Genomic DNA, 20,182 nt, shown 5'->3' with positions numbered 1-20,182 from the left:
TTTACTAGTTGCTAGTTATGAATGAACAGTCTAATGAGTACACAGTATGGTTTGAGAGTAAATCGGAGAAAGACGAAGGTAATGAGAACTAGCAGAAATGAGAACAGCGAGAAACTTAACATCACGATTGATGGTCACGAAGTCAATGAAGTTAAGGAATTCTGCTACCTAGGCAGCAAAATAACCAATGACGGACGGAGCAAGGAGGACATCAAAAGGCGACTCGATATGGCAAAAAAGGCATTTCTGGCCAAGAGAAGTCTACTAATATCAAATACCGGCCTTAATTTGAGGAAGAAATTTCTCAGGATGTACGTCTGGAGTACAGCATTGTATGGTAGTGAAACATGGACTGTGGGAAAACCGGAACAGAAGAGAATCGAAGCATTTGAGATGTGGTGCTATAGAAGAATGTTGAAAATTAGGTGGACTGATAAGGTAAGTAATGAGGACGTTCTACGCAGAATCGGAGAGGAAAGGAATATGTGGAAAACACTGATAAGGAGAAGGGACAGGATGATAGGACATCTGCTAAGACATGGGGGAATGACTTATATGGTACTAGAGGGAGCTGTAGAGGTTCAAATGGCTCTGAGCACTATGGGACTTAACATCTATGGTCATCAGTCCCCTAGAACTTAGAACTACTTAAACCTAACTAACCTAAGGACAGCACACAACTCCCAGCCATCACGAGGCAGAGAAAATCCCTGACCCCGCCGGGAATCGAACCCGGGAACCCGGGCGTGGGAAGCGAGAACGCTACCGCACGACCACGAGATGCGGGCGGCTGTAGAGGGCAAAAACTGTAGAGGAAGACAGAGATTGGAATACGTCAAGCAAATAATTGAGGACGTAGGTTGCAAATGCTACTCTGAGATGAAGGGGTAGCATAAGAAAGGAATTCGTGGCGGGCCGCATCAAACCAGTCAGTAAACTGATGACAAAAAAAAAGTTGTGAATATTATATTATTTATGATAATAAAAATTTGTAGACTTCCAAATAACATTTTAAATTTAATAAAAGTTCATTCGATAACACGTATTTTTCCCATTATATCAATTGTAATATACATAGTAAAGAAAATGACTGTGTTAAAAATAAAAAAAAACTGACGAACGGGACTCGATCCAGTGATCACGGGACTTTAACGCTACCCACTCGGTGGCCGCCGCTTCCTGGTAAAAATGGCCACGCACAGGTGTATATACACTCCTGGAAATTGAAATAAGAACACCGTGAATTCATTGTCCCAGGAAGGGGAAACTTTATTGACACATTCCTGGGGTCAGATACATCACATGATCACACTGACAGAACCACAGGCACATAGACACAGGCAACAGAGCATGCACAATGTCGGCACTAGTACAGTGTATATCCACCTTTCGCAGCAATGCAGGCTGCTATTCTCCCATGGAGACGATCGTAGAGATGCTGGATGTAGTCCTGTGGAACGGCTTGCCATGCCATTTCCACCTGGCGCCTCAGTTGGACCAGCGTTCGTGCTGGACGTGCAGACCGCGTGAGACGACGCTTCATCCAGTCCCAAACATGCTCAATGGGGGACAGATCCGGAGATCTTGCTGGCCAGGGTAGTTGACTTACACCTTCTAGAGCACGTTGGGTGGCACGGGATACATGCGGACGTGCATTGTCCTGTTGGAACAGCAAGTTCCCTTGCCGGTCTAGGAATGGTAGAACGATGGGTTCGATGACGGTTTGGATGTACCGTGCACTATTCAGTGTCCCCTCGACGATCACCAGTGGTGTACGGCCAGTGTAGGAGATCGCTCCCCACACCATGATGCCGGGTGTTGGCCCTGTGTGCCTCGGTCGTATGCAGTCCTGATTGTGGCGCTCACCTGCACGGCGCCAAACACGCATACGACCATCATTGGCACCAAGGCAGAAGCGACTCTCATCGCTGAAGACGACACGTCTCCAATCGTCCCTCCATTCACGCCTGTCGCGACACCACTGGAGGCGGGCTGCACGATGTTGGGGCGTGAGCGGAAGACGTCCTAACGGTGTGCGAGACCGTAGCCCAGCTTCATGGAGACGGTTGCGAATGGTCCTCGCCGATACCCCAGGAGATAGTGTCCCTAATTTGCTGGGAAGTGGCGGTGCGGTCCCCTACGGCACTGCGTAGGATCCTACGGTCTTGGCGTGCATCCGTGCGCCGCTGCGGTCCAGTCCCAGGTCGACGGGCACGTGCACCTTCCGCCGACCACTGGCGACAACATCGATGTACTATGGAGTCCTCATGCCCCACGTGTTGAGCAATTCGGCGGTACGTCCACCCGGCCTCCCGCATGCCCACTATACGCCCTCGCTCAAAGTCCGTCAACTGCACATACGGTTCACGTCCACGCTGTCGCGGCATGCTACCAGTGTTAAAGACTGCGATGGAGCTCCGTATGCCACGGCAAACTGGCTGACACTGACGGCGGCGGTGCACAAATGCTGCGCAGCTAGCGCCATTCGACGGCCAACACCGCGGTTCCTGGTGTGTCCGCTGTGCCGTGCGTGTGATCATTGCTTGTACAGCCCTCTCGCAGTGTCCGGAGCAAGTATGGTGGGTCTGACACACCGGTGTCAATGTGTTCTTTTTTCCATTTCCAGGAGTGTATTTGACGACCGAATTTATCTTGCGATTTTCTCGGTAACGCTTGAGAAGTACGCGCTACTGCTTACACATTTTGTTGTCCTAATGGTGTAGCTACCACGAGTGTACGAAGTTTGAAGTAAATCCGCGTTCCAACCGTCGTGGCATCCCCTTGTGAGCGCCATCTTTATCCTTGCGTGCTCTTCTGCTGATTGCGTGTTTCATCTCTCGCTGCTACTCTTTCACATTCTGTTGTGTCCTGTAGCAGTGTTTCAATAGTTGCATAAAGCTCCCTTTGAAATCATCGGAACCTCCTTACATCAATTACAGGTATCCAAAGAAGGGGGGAGGGGGGGGGGGGGTGATGGTGAGTTATACGTCCAGTGTGCGTAGCTAGTGTTTGATGAAAAGTTAGCGGACCAGTGTGACATTTTACGCCGGCGGTACTCACATAGCACGTCGAGAGGGAAGGGCCGGCTCTGGCCGGAGCCCTCAGCGTTGAAGGCGACGCAGGTGTAGTTGCCCCTAGCGGCGCGGCCCACAGTCTGCAGCACCAGGCTCAGGTTGCTCAGCACCACCCCCGCGCCCGGCCGCAGCAGGTGGCCCTGCGCAGCAGAACACACCGGTCTCCCGTAGCTCAGCACCTTCCTCGAGGGTCCGCTCACGCCCTTGGAGGAAAAACTTGTTTGAAAATGTTCAAATGTGTGTGACTTCTTAAGGGACCAAACTGCTGAGGTCATCGGTCCCTAGACTTACACACTAGTTAAACTAACTTATGCTAAGAACAGTACACACACCCATCCCCGAGGGAGGACTCGAACATCTGGCGGGAGGGGCCGCGTATTCCGTGACACAGCGCCTCAAACCGCGCGGCTACCCCGCGCGGCAAAACTTGTTGGAAATGGTGGGTAGAAACAGAGTGGTGCAAAATAATTTCCTTCGGCTAAATTTTTTCAAGCCCACTGGTGCAAAAGGAACATATGTACTCTTTGTACCTAATGACTGTTGTTACACGTCCAGAGCTAACTCTACTGACGCATCTGAACATTTGTTTGGTCAACCTTAGTGCAAGCTAGAAACACCAATTTCATACAACAATGCAGTGCAGTTTCTGGAACTGTTTTGTTTATTTTACCTCCATTTGTCGTTTTACTGGGACGTTTCATCTCGTTAAAACGAACAAAACTAATGAAACTTCCTGGCAGATTAAAACTGTGTGCCCGACCGAGACTCTAACTCGGGACCTTTGCCTTTCGCGGGCAAGTGCTCTACCATCTGAGCTACCGAAGCACGACTCACGCCCGGTACTTACAGCTTTACTTCTGCCAGTATCTCGTCTCCTACCTTCCAAACTTTACAGAAGCTCTCCTGCGAAACATGCAGAACTGGCACTCCTGAAAGAAAGGATATTGTGGAGACATGGCTTAGCCACAGCCTGGGGGAGGTTTCCACAATGAGATTTTCACTCTGCAGCGGAGTGTGCGCTGATATGAAACTTCCTGGCAGATTAAAACAGTGTGCCCGACCGAGACTGGGAGTAACGGGTGTGAGTCGTGCTTCCGTAGCTCAGATGGTAGAGCAGTTGCCCGCGAAAGGCAAAGGTCCCGAGTTCGAGTCTCGGTCGGGCACACAGTTTTAATCTGCCAGGAAGTTTAATATTAGCGAACACTCCGCTGCAGAGTGAAAATCTCATTCTGAAAATTAATGAAAATGAATAAATAAAAACTCTTCCATAAACCGACATCACTAGCACTAGAACTATTTCTTTTAATATATCAGCCGCTTCCTTCTATTAAAATGACTCTAAAGCACTGCTATCGTATTTCACTACTACTCCTCTCTCCATCAGACAGTCTTTTTTCAGTTACTTTGTTACTTAACAACACACATGTAAAGATATGTTTCCATAGCAATAACGAAACAACACTGCCACCTCGCAGTTTCGTTTTCAGTTACGAGTATTTGTACTGTTTATCCAACTGCATACAATAGGAATTAAGGTTTCATTCAAATGCTGTAGCAAAGCAATCAGTCTTCCTTTTCTTTCTGGTTTTATTAGGCAAATCTAGATTTTGGCTAGTGCTTAGCGGTTATAAATGCACTATTTCACGGTATCAACGCATGTCCCTGTACGTCAGCCCCCTGTTGTTCGGGCTTCTATGAACAGCGTCAGATGTTGAGTGATCACTGTGAAAGACATGGAGATACTACATACTCGTGTGAGACGCGAACATAAGTATATGTGTAGAAATCAAAAGCGTGCCCATTTGGCTGACTGGTCGAATCGTACAGTACCCAGATCTGTGGAGCATTCGGATACGACAGTAACACGAAGTCAGTCTCCAACAAACGACAGGACGGGCATATGCAACGTCAAGATAACAAGCGGTCACGTCTGAGCACTCAAGAGACGATCGCTATACAGGGTGAGTCACCTAACATTACCGCTAGATATATTTCGTAAACCACATCAAATACTGACGAAACGATTCCACAGACCGAACGTGACGAGAGGGGCTAGTGTAATTTTTTAATACAAACCATACAAAAATGCACGGAAGTATGTTTTTTAACACAAACCTACGTTATTTTAAATGGAACCACGTTAGTTTTGTTAGCACATCTGGACATATAAGCAAATACGTAATCAGTGCCGTTTATTGCATTGTAAAATGTTAATTACATCCGGAGATATTGTAACCTAAAGTTGACGCTTGAGTACCACTCCTCCGCTGTTCGATCGTGTGTATCGGAGAGCACTGCAACATACATGGCGTTTCTACAGAATGATCTGCCAAAGTTGTTCGAAAATGTCCCACTGGAAATGCGTCGACGTATGTGGTATCAGGATGATGGTGCACCTGCACATTCCGCAATTAACACTAGGCTGACCCTTGACAGGATGTTCGACGGACGTTTCATAGGACGTGGAGGACGCATAAATTGGCCAGCCCGTTCTCCTGATCTTACACCTCTGGACTTCTTTCTGTGTGGTAAAGTCAAAGGAGAATGTGTACCGTGATGTGCCTACAACCCCAGAGGATATGAAACGACGTATTGTGGCAGCCTGCGGCGACATTACACCAGATGTACTGCGGCGTGTACGACATTCATTACGCCAGACATTGCAATTGTGTGCAGCAAATGATGGCCACCACATTGAACATCTATTGGCCTGACATGTTGGGACACACTCTATTCCACTCCGTACTTTGAAAACGGAAACCACGTGTGTACGTGTACCTCACCCCTCATGGTATTGTACATGTGCGTCAGTGAAAAAGACCCATAAAAAGGTGTTAGCATGTGGACGTAATGTGCTGTTCCAGTCTCTTCTGTACCTAAGGTCCATCACCGTTCCCTTCGGATCCCTACGTAATTCGGTGCTCTCCGATACACACGATCGAACAACGGAGGAGTGGTATTCAAGCGTCAACTTTAGGTTACAATAACTCCGGATGTATTTAACATTTTACAATGCAACAAACGGCGCTGATTACGTATTTGTTTATATGTTCAGATGTGCTAACAAAACTAACGTGGTTCCATTTAAAACAAAACGTACGTTTGTGTTAAAAAACATACTTCCGTGCATTTTTGTATGGTTTGTATTAAACAATTACACTAGACCCTCTCGTCACGTTCGGTCTGTGGAATCGGTTCGTCAGTATTTGATGTGGTTTACGAAATATATCCAGCGGTAACGTTAGGTGACTCACCCTGTAGCCGGCCAGTGTGGCCACGCGGTTAAAGGCGCTTTAGTCTGTAACCGCGCGACCGCTACGGTCGCAGGTTCGAATCCTGCCTCGGGCATGGATGTGTGTGATGTCCTTAGGTTAGTTAGGTTTAAGTAGTGCTAAGTTCTAGTGGACTGATGACCTCAGATGTTAAGTCCCATAGTGCTCAGAGCCATTTGAACCATTTTTGAACTCACCCTGTATAATGCACCAAGAACATCGTAATGACTTCACATCCGCATGTGCCATCTGAGAACTGGGGACCCTGCAATAAGGTCTGGACATACATGTCCGGACCGTGTCCGTGGCGAGACACGTCCGAGTATCGGCCGTCAGCCGGACAACGAAATACATCATTAAAACGAATGCAGCGGGCCCCACTTGGCCGGGCCGTGTACGGGGTACGTCAACGGGCCGGGGCAGGCCGGGCGGGATTCGCCGTGTTTAAATTTTCACGTGACGGACACGGCCAGACGGTAGAATTGTCTTGTGAGCTGTGCAACTGAGCAAGACTGTTCTGTGTAAAAAACACGGATGTGGAACGACTAATAGAAGAAGTTCGTAAGTTTCCTGTTCTTTATGATCAGGGAAGTGAAAACTACAGGAAAATCGAGTACAAGGACAGAGTTTGGAAGACAATCGCAACAGATCTACAAGCCAAAAGTAAGATAAAAGCTATACAAGTTTTAGTACCTGAAAGATATTTATTTACTTTTTATTTTACAAACAGATGTTTGGTTTATGCCATCGTTATTTCGCCAAGGCGACATGTTCTTGTCATTCCACAGTCCCTTGTGGAGAATTCAGGAATTTTTTGAGTTGTTCTCGTACAGAAAATGCTGCCTATGTTGATCTCCCACGAATTCGAGGTAGGTCTCGAAGATTTGATGATCTTCCGGATCTCTCAGCAGTTTCCTTTTGATCCATCCTCGGTTCGGGTACCCTATAACCTTCCATTTTTCGAATAAAGTTGTACAGTACACACGCAGCCGTCACAGTCATTGTAAGGTTATTAGGATCTCCCTGAAGGATTCTTCTAAATATTAGAAATTTCTGTTGCAATATACCGAATGCATTTTCGGGTATTCTTCTTGCCCGACTCAAACGATAATTAAATATAGCCTTGTCATTTGTTAAGTTCCTGTCAGGATATGGTCGAGTATGTTCTGAGAGGAAAAGCTTCATCGCCTACAATTACCATTGGAAGTCCAACATCAGTTCCGGGTAAAGTTTTACCCTATGGGACGCTAAGCGTATTGTTTTCCAATGACTTTCCAAGGTTTGAATTTACTAGAATGCCTCCATGAGTTTTTTCCGTACGCTCCCACATCTATTGCAATAAAATTATAACATGGGTCAACCAGAGCAAGAAGCACAATAGAATAAGTTTTTTTCTTTTTTTTTTTTTTAGCCCGTATTGTTACGTGCTTTTCATCTAAGGATCCAATGCAGTTTGGAAACTGCCATTTTGTCCAAAACTCCTCAGCTATAGCATTCCATTTTTCTCCATTCGCCACAGGCATCACCTCTTCTAACAATAAATCGATAATTGCTCTAGAGGTGTCATGGACGATTGCTCCAACTGTGGATTTTCCCAACCTGTAGCTGAAGGAAATAGTTTTAAAGGAATCTCCTGTAGCAAGGAACCTGAAAAAAATTGAACTGTATAATATGAGAAATACTGTATAATGTGTAAAATATTTGCAGCATTTTAAACCTTGTAATATAAATACGCGATTTAAATATTTTTGCTACAGGTGGAATAGAGGAAGGCAAAAAAAAATGGCCATCTGTTTGTGACCATTTAAGGAAGACCCTGCAGAAAGGAAAACTGTTTCAGGACAAGCTGCTGTTCATCAACATAAATCTAAGTATGAAGATCTCTTAAAGTTCCTGCTACCATACATGGTAGAACGAGAAACAGTTTCCAATGTTCCTTACACGCAAGACAATAATGAGCATAAACAAGAATCAAATACAGATTCCCAAGAGGGGCAGCCTATTGTTGAAAACGAAAAAGAGTCTACACAAGAAGACATTGCAGATGAAGAATGGATCATTAAAACCCAGGGTAGTGTAACAGAGAATTTGATAGAGCGCACTCGGCATTCCCAGACGAAAATTTCAGCGTGAGGTTAAACCACAAGAATCTGCATCAAGCCAGCTCATGGCTTACATTTTGGCAGAAAATAAGATGAAAAACAGAGAGAAATACAAAACCCAGTTGACGCTTTTTTGGCTGGTATAGCACCAGCCCTAAAATCGTTGCATCCACTACGTTTCCATCAAGCTAAAAGTAGGATTTTTTCAAGTGTACAAGACTTTGAACTGAAGCAACTCATGAATGACCTATCAGTCCATCAATTCACTCCATCATCCTCCAATTCCTCAGCAAAATGTTTCAACACCATATCCTTCACGTGTGGAAAACGAGTCAACAGAACCTACACAGCAGCTTTTGGAAAGGGATTCCAACAATTCGTATATAAATAACCGAAGCCTTCATCCTCTAAGTTCCCCTGCATTCTCATCAGCTTCAGAAACTAATTCACTGGATAGTCCTCATTTGTTTTTCTTAGGGTAGTAGAAATTTAACTGTATTATTTACTAACTTATGTATTTATCTTTCAATTACTAAAGTAATAAAGTAAAAATGCTGTCCTTAAAACGTCTTATTTATTTGTGTTCTGTGTACGTTTCTTTAACCTACCTTAAAAACAGCCAGTCATTCTTTGGATGAAACTGATGCTTTCCAGAAAGTGTCGTTTTTTCTCAGTCTTGGTTCTACTTTCTTTAAAAGTTCACAGAAAGTGTACTGCGTCATCCTAAAATATTGATAAGACTTAGTCTCATCATCTATGAGATAAGAAAATAATGTCCGAAACTCTCCCGGTACTGGTCTTGTTTTCCAGCCACTGTGGATCCATAATTTTCTTCCCGGACAGTTTCTGCACGTTGCGTGCAGCTATTTGCGTGTCTAAAAAGCGATTTTGTAATCTCTCTGTGGCATCGTTTTCCCACAGTTCTATAGATGGAGATCGTTTTCGCCTAATCCGTTTGCGCCTGGCAGTCGCAAGTGGTCAAAAGCGCTGCAAGGTGTCAGGGATGTCCCTAAGTTGACTCGACTGTAGGAGTGTCTTTGTCGTGTAGCGGGTCGGGTTTAGTGTCACTAGATACTGAGAGCCAGAGACAGAGGGGAGTAAAGATCATTATGTTGTCAGGGATGGCGGGAGGGGAAACAACACATTGTGGACTGTGGAATGGGCTCTTTCCTTGGCTCATAGGGAGAGGTGTGAATGAAACATTGTTGGTTCCACTAACATTTATTGGCACGTAGGGCCGTTTAATCGAACAGAATAATAAAATGTGCCTTAACTCGCTCACTTCCTCGCGGCTGCTGATCGATGGAGTCGTAGCATGCAGATGCCAGTGACCGGTGATACGGTGACGGCTCGTATCGCAGCGGCGCGTCAGGCGTCATGTTCTTCGGTCAGTACATGTCCGTGACTCTCGGAGGCGGCGGCGTGGCCTTCTCCTTGTGAATTCAAAGGAGACCCATTTGGTGTGGCCGCAGTGCCATCCTCCTCACAAGCCACATGGGTATGTACCACACCAGCTTCTTTCTTGTAACATCTGGGATGGAATCTTCTGTGTTGAAGTGTTGGCGCGGTACCGACGTCTTCTTCTGTCGAACAGCGTAGCGGCTAAGTCGTTGTAACAAATTATGACGTCTGCTGACTAGCCGTCGGGCTGTCCGCCCAGGTCACGTTTCTTCGTGTCTTCTTTCTCCCCTCGAAGGACCTCCTCCAAGGACCACCTCATGCCCTGTGGTTTAGCCAGTTTTGCGAAGTTTTATAGGACAGCGATTGACACTTCGGTCGTTGATCTATGCTTCTCACGTCTGGCAGAAACGTGACCAATGTCGACACACGTACGGCCTTTTCACTGTTTTACCTCTACACTGGCATGGTCGGGCATTGCTCTGTCGTCCTCCTCCGCATTGCCAGATACGTCACCTACGTGCATTCAGTATGGTGTCAGGTCGTGGAGCATTGGCCGCTAATGTGCAAACTGCGCTAGTCGAAGTTCTCCTTGAAAGCATTGTCCGTCTGCTCGGTCGTTGATCTGCGGAAGTGCTGACTGCTGCTGAGCAAACACCTCTGGTAACCGACCTTCTCACGTTGGGCAGATACGTGACCAATGTCGGCACACGTGCCAGCTTTCCTTGTTCGACCGCTGCCACTTTCGAATATTGTGGCTTAACGGGTCTAAGTCTCTAAAATGTTGACTTAACCTGTAATAAGTCTTTACGTATTTTTCTGCTTTGAACAACCATAAATAACACTTAATTATTATACGTAACTATTATATACCTCACTGCAGTAAAGGGTAGCGTATTAAAACTTCATGCATAATTCGGCTTTTCTGCACGCAAACCAGTGTCTTCGACGTCGTATCTCTTGAGCTACAACCCGTACAATGATAGATTCGGGTTGGTACATTCAGAGGCATATGTGGATGTTGTCGGCGAAATGGGTTGCAAATAGAGGTAGTATCAAAGAAGTAATATATTTAAAAATCATCCACAATGCAGCAGTTTCACGCGCATCTCAGTGTTTAGGACGTCATATCTCCCAATCTGTGTATGGTACCACGATATAACTTCGTAGGTGCATTCAGCTTCATACGTGAATACTGTTGGTGAAATTTATTACAAATAGAGTTAGTACCACTGAAGTATCAAATTTAAACGTCATACGTGATGCAGCAGTTTTTCACTCATCTCATTGTTTATGATGTCATGTCTCCTGAACCACAGTACGCAAGTGGTTCTTATACCGTCACCGATTGTTGCAGAACAGTAAGGGATATGAGCACCAAGTTCTGTTCCAAAGTAGTTTAGGACGAAAAGGATGGAAGGAAGACTGGGCTTAACGTCCTGTCGACACTGAGCTTATTAAAGAAGGAGCACAAGCTCCTAGATCTCAAGGATGGGGTAAAAATCGGCTGTGCCCTTTCAAAGGAACCATTACGGCAATTTGGGAAATCACGAAAACTTAAACCGGATGGCCAGACACGGGGTGAACCATCATCCTCCCATATATGAGTCCAAAGTGCTAACCACTGCGCAACCTCGCTCGATGTTTAGGAGGAGATGTGGAACAAACACACGCATTCACACATACATACATTTTTAGAATATTCATGAATTTCGTCTGAAATTCGCTCCACATGCTACCATAATATCGACGTGTAACCAAGACAGTGTCACATTTGTGCTTAATAAAAGAAATGGTGCATCTCATAATAATATTGCTTGTAATAATTTGCCAGTGTGGTGTCAAATATCAGATTCAAGCATAACAACAATCCTTTCGCCATAAGAGCTGAGTGAACACATAAAAGGGCTTACAGATATGTGCAGTTGCTCCTATTTCGGACGAACATCTTCACAAGATTTGAGGTGTGACATCGGAAGCACTCTTAAGCCCAAATCGGAAAGCAAGTTGGTCAACGAAGTATACTGCCGTTTACACAAATATAGAATATTCCATAATATACAGAAAAAAGGAAATTCAGGAACCTTCTAGAAATGTAGCGCAGCACGAATGCGGTGTCAAATATTACCCTAAATCTTTACCCGAACCATAAAATGATCAAATGGCTCTGAGCACTATGGGACTTAACCTAACTAACCTAACTATGCTAACTAACCTAAGGACATCACACACATCCATGCCCAAGGCAGGATTCGAACCTGCGACCGTAGCGGTCACGCGGTTCCAGACTGAAGCCTAGAACCGCACGGCCACACCGGCCGGCATAAAATGACCTGCGACAGTGTGCCGCATCAGCTCTATGCCACTAACATCTTCATAAGACCAGAATCAGAAACAAAGAACAACCAGAGACTAATGTGTCCTGGGCAGAGTTAGGAATGTAAAAGATGGGAACTACCTTTTCGAACTATCTGGCAGCTTCAAAGACATTTCAATCAAACCATCTTGACATATTTTTACTTTTTAGTATTAGCTACCATGTCACGTAATGTAATGCACCGTGTCAAGGAAAAGAATATGATACATGATGTCATCCGCCAGGATTAAATCCACCCCCAGAAGTTGTATCCGCCCAGAAAAACTTTTTTAGCTGTAACATCTATGTTCATCAGCCATTTGATATATATTGTTTAGCATGGCTCACGATGGTTCTGGATTTTGGGCAGAGGATCATGGACTTTAACCAAAATTGTAAGATGCAGGTGTGACAATACCTTGCAGCTAAGAGAGCTCACTGCGCTTGGGGAGTAGGTTTACCTCGTAAAAAGACGCGGAAATGTCAAGATGCTTAAATTTAAATTTCTTTGAAGCTAACAGATTTTTAGAAAAGCTAATTCCCTTCTTTTACGTCGCTAACTATGCCCTCGTCACGTTCGGTTTTTTATGATAGGAACATTTTCCATTCTGGTTCCCAACTTGTAATATATCATAATTTTGATAGCACACCGCCTTAGCTTGGCTACCAATGCAGATTTTTTTCTGACTCGGCCGATGACTGTTCCTGTATACGTTTGTTTATTGTCTTTCGAACCATGTTGCTTATATCACGACAAAGGATAAAGGTTTCAAAAAACGTCAGGACGATCATAAATTCCACGTACTTGTCTGTCTTATTACAAAATCTGAACCGATTTGCATAATTCTGAACCCTGTAAGTGGCACGTGTTAAAAAACTAACAAAAAACTGTTTTTTTACGTAAAATACGAATGAAGCAGATTTCTGGAAGCGCGTTTTCAATGTTAACTTACCAAAGATTTTATTTACCTGAATAACTTTAAACTGATTCCGCGAATTCAATTCACGTAAGAATGATTTCTACGTACTTCATTCAACCTGACATAAAACCGTCGTATATTGTCAACGACTAAAGATTATTGAATAAAAAATATTTCGTTTTCATATTATCCATTTATCTACCTTAGTGAAAAGTATGAACCTATTCGTACATTTTTAAAGCACAGAAGTAGAACATAAAATCCGAACGGTGCATAGGCAAAAAAGATACCATTTACTTAGCATCACTTTCAACCCAGTTAGCATCTCTTACAAAAGAAATTCATTGATTCGCACAATTTCACAGGCTCCAGGCTCTGCTCGTCGTTCGAACATCGCTTAATATTCTGTAACATAGCTAGAGTAAGACAGACGTTCGAATGACTATACAAATGTCTGCTGGTCATGACTAAACAGACAAATTTTCACCCCATGTTCGTAGCTCAAACAGGAAGCGATCACCAAGACAACACCCCTCCCCCACTACACACGTACACACACACACAAAAAAAAAAAAGAACGCGAAAATGCGGAGCTCTTGAAATAAGAAGCCCAAGGCTTCGTATTCTATGACTTTTAAATTAACTGAATGAACTCTATACCGTATTTCCACCTTTTTAAACAAATAGTCTCAAAAGGACAGGTTCACAGTCCAATTCAGGCGGACTGTACCTAAGAGACATGTAAGGAATAAAACGAAGAGAGCTACATCCACTTGTGCCATGCGGTGCATAACTGCAGGCTGGAGTATGAAATTAAATGGCTCTGAGCACTATGGGACTTAACATCTATGGTCATCAGTCCCCGTATAAAATTATTGAGCAGAGAAGGGAATGACGAACATACCGACAGTAGGAACTGGTACGTGCGTGAAAACTATTGAAGCCACGGGCCTCTCCTTCGGTTAAACGCCAGGGTATACGGGAGTGTTTAGAATTAAATGTCGTTTCGCCTCGCTGCTAACGATGAGCGGAACTGCGAGACCACCTGGCGCCAGCCATCCGTGTAAGTGGTCACTAAGGAGATTACAGGGAAGGAAAGAGGGACGGCGCGGCGCTGTGAAGCGAAGCGTGGCGAGGGCAAAGTGGAAACGCCGCCTGCTTCTGCTGTATCGCTTGTTGACCGCGTAGCGCGGGTTGCCGGACCAACTGGGGCCGTGAGTACCGCCGGCTGCTGAACAGCTGTGTCCACAGCGAGGCTCCCACCGCAGCGGCCGCAGCTGGCGATATTCGCCAACAGACGCCGGACGCCACTGCGTGACCCGTCCCGAATAAACACCCATAGCCAACAGCTTCACTTTCACACCGTCAAATTTTGTCATAACGACTACATTACGAGAGATACCAAGGTGAGAATTGTCGTAATCTTGCTGCTACAATAAATTGTGGGAAAGCAAAGGATGTTAATTGGATGGCAGAACCCTGATAGTTACAGAATACAATTCAGAATTTGACCATAACATATCAACTAAGAGAAAAACTGAAACTGCTGTCAGAGGGTAACCACTGGAGATTGAGATAGCAACAGAGTACGCACAATATTGTGCTTATCTGGCGTCCAAAAACTCGTACAGTATTTTGACAGCCACAATGAGCTGCTCCTGAAACCAATTTTATACAGTACCAGTTTCGAGCAACCGAGTAGCATAGGAAAACTTAAAACATTTAATAACCGCCTGTATTATGATAGCATTACTACTGCAGTGCCAAATAAACAGAACAAAAATTAAAAATGAAATATTCACTCTACAGCGGAGTGCGCGCTGATATGAAACTTCCTGTCAGATTAAAACTGTGTGCCGGACCGAGACTCAAACTCGGGACCTTTGCCTTTCGCGGGCAAGTGCTCTACCACTTTTTTTAAATATTTTTTTCTTATTTTGTTCTTTATTGTTCGTTCCATTTGTTCGGGGCGGACGTCCCATGACACCCATTTTTGTTCATCGTTGATCTGTTTACTCAGTTTTTTGTTACAGAGGGCTACTAACCCTCTGACCGAACACGCTGAGCTACCGTGCCGGCTTCTCATTTTGTTCGCTTTTGTTCGTTGCATCTGCTCGGGGCGGACGTCGTAAGACGTCCAGTGAAGTTCGTTGTTGGTCCAATAACTCAGTTTTTTTGTTACAGAGGGCACGTAACCCTCTGACCGAACACGCTGAGCTACTACCACTGAGCTACCCAAGCACGACTCACGATCGGTCCTCACAGCTTTAATTTTAGAAACATCATTGTAGAAACATCCCCCAGGCTGTGGCTAAGCAATGTCACCGCAATATCCTTTCTTCCAGGAGTGCTAGTTCTGCAAAGTTCGCAGGAGAGCTTCTGTGAAGTTTCGAATGTAGGAGACGAGGTACTGGTGAAATTAAAGCTGTGAGGACGGGGCGTGAGTCGTGCTTGGGTAGCTCAGTCGGTAGAGCCCTTGCCCGTGAAAGGCAAAAGTCTCGAGTTCGAGTCTCGGTCAGGCACACAGTTTTAATCTGCCAAGAAGTTCCAAAAATGAAAAATGCTTCACTGAAACTGCATACTGAGTACAATGCATTAACATAGTTACGTAATCTTAGTACACGAGAGGTAAATGCGAAGAAGCCTTCAGAGACAAGAGAAAAACGACTGGTGTTTGACGAAAAATACTCGTAAAAAGTCGGTTAGGAATGTTATAAATAGTGCAGGGAATTCAAGGTGAAATGTCTGCAGGAAAAAGCGTAGTATTCGAATGGGAAGAATGATTGAACACACAGTATAATCAAAAGAACCTACACTGAAATAAAATGCAACGCAACAATAATAAAGGCTTGACAGGAATTACGCTGTAAAACGCAGAGAAGAGAGAGTGATCAGGTGGTGAGAACACAGGGAAGGCTTCTTCCAGTCGGAGGAACTGTCTAACAACGTCGAAGAAGATAAAAATGGGGTTTTATCTGAAAAACTTAGTCGATCCCGTACTGAGGTCAATGTTTGATAGGGTTTTTGAAGAATTGCGTAAAACAAGATGTGAAGCGTAGATAAAAATTCTTCGGAATTCCTGAAATCATTGAACCACTTGACAAGCAAACTACTATCCAGGTTGGCCTGTAGAATCTATGAGTTTGGATATGTAAATTCAGATTTTTTAAAAGATATCATCCACATAATCCCAAACATAGAAAGGACAGAAAAATGGGTGAACTGTTGCACAATCAGATTAAAATATAATGAATCAAAGTTACAGAGAAGAACTGTACACAGAAGACTGAAAAAGCAACTCAGGATCTCTAGATGACGATTGCATGAGCTTTCGGAAAGGTAAAGGTAACAGAGAGATAGAACTAAAGATGAGCCAGACTTACAACCTAAGATATGATTTGTGAAACATGAAGGCAAGTACGTGAGACTTTTTGATCTAGAAGAAACGTTAGACATTTTAAATTGGAGCAAGATGTTTGAAATTCTCAAAAATCAGGTTCTTTTGACTCATCAGTCTTCTGAAAGCTCTGATGCGACCCGCCTCGAATTCCTCTCCTGCGCCAAGCCCTTCAACTCAGAGAAGCATTTTCGCGATACGTCCTGAGTTTTGTTGTACGTATTCCAGTCTCTGATTTACTCTACAGTCTGTCATCTACAGGTCCTTCTCGTGCCATGAAAGATAATTCCTTATGTCTTAACATATGCCATGCCATCCTGACCTTCCTCTTGACACTGTTTCCTACACGTTCCCTCCTTCACGGATTCTGCAGAGAACCTCCTCATTTCTTACCAAATCAATCCACCTAATTTCCGATATTCTTCTGTGGTACCATGTCGCCAGTACTTTTCCGGTTTTCACACCACGATTCACTACCGTTCAATCGTGTGCTCCAAACACATTCTCAGAAATTTCTCCTTCAGATTAACGCTTGTTTGATACTAGTAGACTTCTCTTTGCCGGGAATGCCCATTTTGCCTATGCTACTCTGCTTCGTATGTCCTCCTAGCTTCGTTTGTCGTAAGTTATTTTGCCTGCAAGATAGCAGAATTCCTGAACATTCTCCGTATCGTGATCACCAATTTTGATGTTAAGTTACTCGCTATTCTCATTTCTGCCATTTCTCATTACTTTCGTCTTTCTTCGCTTTAGTCTCAGTCGATATTCTATACTGATTAGAACGTTCATTCCACTCAACTGGTACTGAATTTCATCTTCGCCTTCACTGAGGATAGTAATATCACCAGCATAATTTATCACACATGTCCTTTCATCACGAATTTTAATCCCGCTCTTGAACCTTCCTTCAACGTCTCTTCGATGTACAGTTTGAACTGCAGGGCCGAAAGACAGCACTCCTGTCTTACACCCTATTTAATCCGACCACTACGTTCTTGGTATTCTAGCCTTATTGCTCCCTTTTGGTGACTGTAATTATTGTATATTACCCGTATTTCCTTATAGCTTACTCCTACGTTTCCCAGAATTTCAAACATCCTGCAACGTTTAATATTGTCAGACGCTACTCCTTGGTCGACAGATCCAATAAGTGTGCCTACACTTTTTTTCCATCTTGCTTCCAGTCCGAAGCGCAACTTCAGAACTGTCTACGTTGCTTTACCTTTCGTAACTCTCGTAACTCCTAACTGATGGTTGTCTAACAAATCCTCAATTTTCGTTTACATCCTTCTGGATGTTACTCTAGTCAGCAACTTATGTAAATGAGCTGTTAAACTGATGGTCCTATGGTTCTCGCTCTTAACCACCTCTTTCTTTCCTCTAAATTGTGTGGATGATGTTTTCCCAAACGTCTGATGGTACGTTGCCAGCCACATAGATTCTATATACCACGCTGATTAGCTTTTTTGTTTCTACCTCGCCCAATGATTCTAGCAATTCCGGGAGAAGGATATCTGTATGTTGCACCTTATTTGATGTCTTTCAGAGTTTCTTTAAATTCTGACTCTCATAGAGGCTCCCAGAATCTCTTCCATACCGATTCTAATTTCTTATTCTACCCATCAACAGACAATTTCCCTGCCCCTTTAAAGCCCTTCAGGGAACTCATCCCACTTATCTGCACTTAGGGAAAGTGCAGCAATGGAATCCGTGTTGCACTTATAATAACTGCGCCTCTGCTTTCTGTTTAATCGAAAGTTGTTTTGACTTTTCTATATGCTGAGTCCGTACTGCAAACGATCATTTGTTTTCCGATTTCTTAAAATTTTGCTTGCGGCTATTTCGCCTTAGCTTGTTTTCACATCCCTTTTATTACATTCCTCAGTGATTTACGTTGCTGAAATTGTTCTTTTCTTCTGTTACCCTATGTTTCGCTACAATTGTCTTCCTGTAGTACCTATGTTGTCTTTCCAACATCTGTGATGGCTCTTTTTAGTGATGTCCACTCCTCATCAACCGACCTGCCTACTGTGGTATTTCTTATCACAATATCTACTTCTTCAGCGAATTTTAAACACGTTTCGTCATGCCTCAGCACTTCACCGTCGCACTTCCTTCCACACTGATTCTGAAACTTAAGTCATCGGTTCGTCAGTACTAAGTTGTGAACTGAGCCTACAACTGGTCCTGGCTGTGTCTTACAATCAGACACGTATATTTAATATCCACAGGAACGAACCGTGAACGATAAGATTGGAAGACCAATAACGAAGTTCTCGGATTTAAAAGAGTGTAAGACATGAAAGCAGTCAGACGCCCCTACTTTTCAATATTAAAACCGAAGAAATAATGACGGAATAAAAAGATCCATAGGGAAATTAACTTCAGGATGAAAGGTTATCAACTATAAGATTTGACGTTTTTGTAGTTTCTCTCAGCGAAAGTAACGAAGAACTGCAGGACCTGTCGATCGGAATGATGAGACTTGAACAGTACTCAAGTCGGCGCTGAACAAGTATTTTGTACGCAGACTATTTCACTGGGGAACAGAAGGTTGCCATAATCACATCAATAACTGCACGCCTGCCATTTTCTTTACCTATGTGCTCCCTTCATTCAATACCTCGTCGCATTCTTTGGCGCAAGTAGGTGTTTGAGAGGCACACTCTAGTGGCCTCTTAGAAATGTAGTAATACACTGTCACAATTTCCTGATACATGCAACTTCAATTTCGTCTACTTCAAGAGTATGGTCATAAACGTTGCAAACGGCTGGAACCTTATTGACTTTTATCTGCCTGTTACTGCATTTTCACTGGCAATAAGTTCTTACAGAGAACTGAATCAATGTCGTATTGGTTGAGACAAAATGCAACGTTAATAAGTGGTTAAAGTATACACGAGCAGATGGTTCTTGTAGCGCTCTGCACTGGAACACTGACCGTTACATATGTATCTTCAGAGTTTCTGTATCCAGGATAACGTGATGAGGCTCTTTGTCACAGGGTTTTCGATCCCTCTCCCAAATCTGGTCAGATATCACACGTTGACGTATTCTTGTTTCAAAGCTTCGATTTCGTACTGAATCAAAAGCTTTTCGAAGATCTGTAAGCACCAAATCAACCACGATATGGAAGGTGTACTGTGTAAGCAGGGCAAATTGCTATTCGCACGATCACTCAGCTGTGGATAATTTGGTTACTGGCACGTCACCCGGATACTACTGCATAGACTCAAAGACCGACGGACAACTCACAACCTACCGATATTGTGTCCTTTGATGTCGATTACGTCATGAGCATTGCTTTCACGTTTCCATTTCGTCTGACGGTTCTTCGGTGAATTAGTCTGCTGTGACATACTAGAAGTCTAACAAGAGTGGTAGCTATTTGGCGAACGTGTACGACATTTGTGATAACTTTCGTTTGTGTGTGCATGTGATACCACAGTCTCAAAAGTAAAAATAATTCACTATTAATGAATGTCACAAATAGCGCATCTCTGCCTAGGGAAACGTTGCCCTGAAGTCAGCTTCGTCTTTTTTAGAATTTTTTTTGAGAAATATCAACACAGTCTGGATGAATATGATTAACGTTTGTGTAGAATAATCCATTCCACCACCTCTTCTCTCGATAGCACCGCCTTCTTTTCACATATCAGTCAC

The 20,182-nt window shown here is 44.0% G+C and overlaps 1 protein-coding gene across 1 annotated transcript in view; it reads right to left on the bottom strand.

Moving 5' to 3' along the window:
- The window catches only part of LOC126188387 (hemicentin-2-like), a 724,732-nt gene that overhangs the window by 48,563 nt on the left and 655,987 nt on the right, over positions 1 to 20,182 (bottom strand). Inside the window, exon 9 of the mRNA XM_049929987.1 lies at positions 3,061 to 3,214. Coding sequence (XP_049785944.1) covers positions 3,061 to 3,214 — 154 coding nt within the window. The remainder of the gene's footprint in view (positions 1 to 3,060; positions 3,215 to 20,182) is intronic.

Source organism: Schistocerca cancellata, chromosome 5, assembly GCF_023864275.1.
Source record: "Schistocerca cancellata isolate TAMUIC-IGC-003103 chromosome 5, iqSchCanc2.1, whole genome shotgun sequence".
NCBI classification, from domain to species: Eukaryota; Metazoa; Arthropoda; class Insecta; order Orthoptera; family Acrididae; genus Schistocerca; species Schistocerca cancellata.
The sequence above is the reverse complement of the archived record's forward strand: the minus strand, read 5'-3'. Positions and strand labels throughout refer to the sequence as shown.